General features: G+C 42.0%; 1 protein-coding gene across 1 annotated transcript in view; it reads left to right on the plus strand.

Annotated features, from left to right (window-relative positions):
• The first annotated feature begins 4,361 nt into the window (after positions 1-4,361).
• The window catches only part of LOC126401002 (low affinity immunoglobulin gamma Fc region receptor II-c-like), a 10,027-nt gene continuing 9,137 nt past the window's right edge, over positions 4,362-5,251 (plus strand). Inside the window, exon 1 of the mRNA XM_050062031.1 lies at positions 4,362-4,485. Within this exon, the coding sequence (XP_049917988.1) occupies positions 4,455-4,485 (31 nt within the window). The 5' untranslated portion in view covers positions 4,362-4,454. The remainder of the gene's footprint in view (positions 4,486-5,251) is intronic.

Raw genomic sequence — 5,251 nt, forward strand, 5'->3', positions numbered from 1 at the left:
TACACAGTGTTACTGTGCTGTGCTCCTGCAAAGGACAGAGAAACGCCATAAGGAGAAAGGCACTGATAGGAGGGGTGTATTTTTTTAGGTGCTGAGGTCAATTACCAACATCTTTCTCTGGAATCCTCCTTTAATTTGATAAACACCTCTCTCAGTGACTCCTCCCCAAAGTAGCTGCTGTTCTTCCAGCATACCAGTAGATGGCGGTCCTAACCTGAACATGCCACTTCCTCTTGCGTTACAGTAATATGGAGCTTCATTTTTTCATCTTGTAAATCAGACACCTTTTGCTTAGACTGTAGGGAAGGAACTTGTAACTCAGGTCCCAAAATGATCTATCTGGACTTTATGTGTCTTTAATTAGTCAGCTCATAATGTCTTCTGTGGTACAGCACAAATACTCCGAAAGAGTCTTTGCTGTAACAAAAACTTTTACAAAAGTCTTTACACTTGCAGGTAGGACAGAAAACTGTAAAGCTTCTCCGATGTCTTAAAGCAATGTTTACTGATTGATTGAATCAATTAATAGAATTATTATGTAACTTAAGTAAAGATGGATGTACAATACACAAGGAGAAAACAGGAGTGGTCCAGACTCTCGTGCTCTGGGCTGTCAGTGTTTCAGTCGTGAAATAAGTATTCAGATCATTTACTGAAGTAAAAGTACTAATACCAAACTGTAAAGATACTCTGTTACAAGTAAGTGTTCAGCATAGAAACCCTACTGGAGTAAAAGTATGTAGTCCATCAGTTCATCTCGGGTCTCAGGGACAGCACGCCAAAGCAAAGCACCCCAGACGTCTCTCTCCTCAGCGACACTTTCCAGCTCCTCCTAAGGTACCCCGAGGTGTTCCCAGGCCAGATTAGATATAGAATCTCTCCAGTGTGTTCTGGTTTTGCCCCGGGGCCTCCTACCAGTTGGATGTGCCTGGAACACCTCTAACAGGAGGCGCCCAGGAGGATCCTGATCAGATTCCCGAACCACCTCAACTGACCCCTTTTGATGCGAAGGAGCAGCGGCTCTACTACGAGCTCCCTCCGGATGTGTGAGCCCCTCCCCCTATCTCTAAGGCTGCTTTCAGACCTAGAGTCGTCTCCTTTGGTCTGAATCAGGGACTATTGTTGTCACAAAGCTGCATAATTTCCTAAACTATATTGCTGTCATTGTTCATTTTAGTCAAAGCATATAGTTTGAAAACGAGGCAAACGCGGCTCCAACTAGAAAACAATGTTTTGATGCATTGGATGTGCTGAATGTGCATATTAAGGCAGTACAGGAGGAGGTGCACATTAATAATCCTCCAGGACTGTAACATGCTCATGTTTAACCCAAACAATGTGTCATGTGACTGCAGTTGCTTCACATCCAGGTCGGAACACCTTCTCACCACAAACCAACCGCACCAGAGTTCCTTTGTAACCAGACTGAGACCACCTCTTTAAGAAGGTTTCGGTCCAGGTGTTTTGGTGCGTTCACACCTGCCCAAATGAACTGCACTGAGGGGGCAAACGAACTTGAGTTAGATTGAACCAAACCAAACAGGGCAGGTGTGAACGCATCCTGAGGCTGAGCCCAGCCACCCCACAGAGGAAGCTTATTTTGGTCGCGTGTATCTGCGATCTCATTCTTTTGGTTACTACCCACTGCGTTCACTGGGTAGTAAGAGTATGTAGTATCAGCAAAAAACAAAACAAAACTGAAAAGTAAAAGTATCCATTGTGCAGTTAAGTGTTCCCTGTCAGTGTTTTTACTATTTTAACTGCTGTTTTTGGATCAATATTTCTGCTGCATTCATGTATATGTTGCATTTTATTGCTGTAGATGAGGTGAGAAAGAGAAGTAATGTGTTGTTGTGGAAAACAGGCAGGGGTAGATGGTGGCTGGCAGAAGCTTCGGTTGGGCAGGCTGGCAAACAAACCAACAGAAAGGCTTAACAGGGAAACAAATTAACTAGTGTGAGAGCTTGCAGGGACTGGCTGTTGGTGCAGGCTCTTGTAAGGCAGGGGTGAATGTTTGATGACAGGCAGGTGTATAGATACCAGATGATGGGTAGAGAGAGAGACAGACAGGAAGTGGTAAGGGGAGCCAACAGTCAGACAAAACCAAAACAAACCGAGCACATATCAGTCACACTATAAAGGCTTAAAACTAAAAACACACACGCAACAGGCAGGCAGGTGTCATGGAGGAGGAACTGTGACAATTCATCCAGTTTATCACAAGCATTCAAAAGCATCACATCTGGAGACTCACAGTGAGGTGTGTGGAGACTCCGGAGGAACACTGATTCTGGAAAGACGTTCAGTTTTTCATTGTCCAATACTGTGGAGACAAATGCTTCAAAACCTGTCTTCAAACCAAAATTAAAGCTGCAAGCAGCAATGAACGGGCGGAGAACACAGTGATCATACGGCATGTTGTTGTGTATCAACTGTAGACCACCATGTAAATGTCATGTAAATCAAAGATAGTTGTCAGACAACACTTCTTGTTGCCAGTCCCGTCATTATAAAGACCATGGCCTAAAAGATAGTTCCTGTAGAGTCACAACTCTGGAGATCGGCTCTTCAGGTGAGAAATCAAGCTAAGCTAAGCTAACGCATAGGTGGTGGAAGTACAGATCTTTCAGTGAAAGCAATAATAGCTTTGTGTGGTTGACTGTTGATAAGTTGCAGCATGACACATCCAGTGTACTAGGGGTGGCACTTGAAGCAAGTCGCCACGCTGCTGCAGTGCCAATGTGTTTTCAGCTTTATAAAACAAGTGAAATCTGGAGCAGATTGGACAAGGTACACAGAAATTACAACAACTTCCTGTTTTGTTGTGAAAAAGGCATCACCATGGCTATATTGTTAGCCATACCCTTGGAGGTGTATATCAAAGTATAAAACATGTTATTTCCTATTGCCAGTAGGTGGCGCTATGCCAATTGTAACTTAAATTTGGCAAATAGATATCATGAGGCTGGGACTCTTACCATGCATGAAAAAATTTAGGCACATTGGGCAATGTATGCTGAAGTTACAACAACCTTCTGTTTTATGGCAAAACGTGCAAAAATGGCTGCCACACAACAGTAATGCCGTCTGACAAAAACTTTTCACCAGACAGCGTCATCAAGGTTTTAAGACTTTTCAAAGCAAACCTACAAGGAAAAGTAAATGAAAGCGTAAAATATGTCATTTCCTGTTACTAATAGGGGGCGCTATAACTATTATTATTGGCATGTAGATGTGTCTTGTGAAGTTTGGGGCAGATTGGATCATGCTTGCTGGAGTTACAAACCACTTCCTGTTTCATGGTGAAACATAGAAGTTTTACGCCTTGCCATGGTCACATGGTTTGATGTCCGGACATCAAACCATGTGACCATGGAAAGGCATCAGAAAATCACATCAAATCTGTAGGAGGAGTGTGGTAAAGTACGACCCTTGGAAATGGCCAAAAATGCACAAAAATTGCCAAGTAAATTAAAAATTGCTTACTTCGCTGGATTTAGGGCATGGCTCCAAGAGACTTTTTTGTATGTCTTGGGATGTTGTTTGCCAATTTTCATACCTCTAGGTTAAACATACCACAGGGGATGTTTCGTTGAAGTTTTGTAGGGGGCGCTACAGAGACATTTTTTTTAAATCTGAGCACAACACTTGTTGCTAAAAATGCTATTCATTTGGAGGAAAACAAAGAAGAAGCTAGGTTCTTGCGCTGTTGCTCGGCCCCTATTTCCGGGTGTATTTGCGGCTCAGATGAACCATAAAGTTTTCCAGTCTGACTGTGTTTGACTCTTTTGTCTCTTGTTTACGCGGTTGCTTCATATTCTGTTTCACGGAAATGTAAAAAAAAAAAGCCTCTTGTGGCTGATGACAGGTTTGACACTGTGCTCTTTGGTGGGAGAATGACCTTTACGTTGATTGGGTTGATTCTCATGTTGAAGTTTCCGTGGCAGGTGAAACAGACAAGAAGTGGGATGGATAAACGATCATTTGCAAACTGTGAAATGTGTCCCATGGAGACTTTAGGCACTCACTGAGAATGTTGAAAGATACAAGTATATTTACTTAAGTAATTTACTTAAGTACAATTTAAGGTACTTGTATTGAGTCAAGCATTTTCTTTTCATACCACTTACCACTCATACTCCACTCCAGTGGCACTGCTTTACTTCAGTAAAAGATCTGAGTATGTCATCTGTGCTTTCTGACAGCATCACTTTCCAAAGCTTGTTTTGTGATTGAATGAATGCTGACATCTGGTTCTACTACTTTTGAACATGTTTTAAAAACTTAGAGTTCAAGCAAGTTTGGAAAATGTGTGTTTCCATTGCAGAACATGAATTCTTTTTGCTGTGTTTCTATTTTTCAGCGATGACCTGCATGATTTCCTGTGTTTGGTCAGGATGTGGTAGGCTACCATGTAAAACTTGTCAGTGGAGGGCTGACAGCATCGACACAGGATGGAGATTGCACCACTCTGCCTAATGCTCTGTGAGTAAAACTTTTGAAAATCAACTTTTTTCTTTTACCAACCAACTCTCATTGACTTATTCTTTATGGACCTAGCCTTGAAGAGTGTGCCCATAATGCTCAAAAACTCCAGACTTATTTTAGGTATAGTGAGGAGAGCTGTGGTGTCTCAAAAGTCACAGTTTGACTCTGTCTTGAAAAAATGAATAATTTTTAATGATGCAATCATTTTAAATCTTTCCTTATCAATTCTGGACCACTGGAGGACAGAGGAACATTAAAAGAAGCTGTCAGACATAGAGTAACATGATTATCACATTGATGCTATGTTCGTCCACCTGGAGAATAAGTTCAATATTCACTCTCCTTTTGGCTCTGGTTTGGTCTTCACCAACTCCTAAGAAAAACATATGTCTCTTAAACTGCTAGATGTTCCACTTTATTCACAAACTAGTCTCTAACTTTGTCTGCCTGCTGTTTATGGAAAGGTAGTGCACAGTGGTTGTTTGAAACAGGCTGCTGAATGGCTGCTGCTGTAAACCCAAAGCGATGAGCTAAAGGAGGTTAACAAGCTCTGCACAGCTGTGGAGTCAGTGGTTGTTCTCTGTGACAGAGTCATATTGAATACTAGTCCATACCCACTGAGTGCACAGTTGCCGATGTAGTTTCACATGGTGTGTGTTTGGGATACAGGTCATAGGAAATTGCAGATTAAATAGTCAACTGAACCCATTAAGAAGAGCAATGTATTCAGACAGAGTGTTTGAAAAATTGATAGTACGATTGC

Source organism: Epinephelus moara, chromosome 14 (genome assembly GCF_006386435.1).
Source record: "Epinephelus moara isolate mb chromosome 14, YSFRI_EMoa_1.0, whole genome shotgun sequence".
Lineage (NCBI taxonomy): Eukaryota > Metazoa > Chordata > Actinopteri > Perciformes > Serranidae > Epinephelus > Epinephelus moara.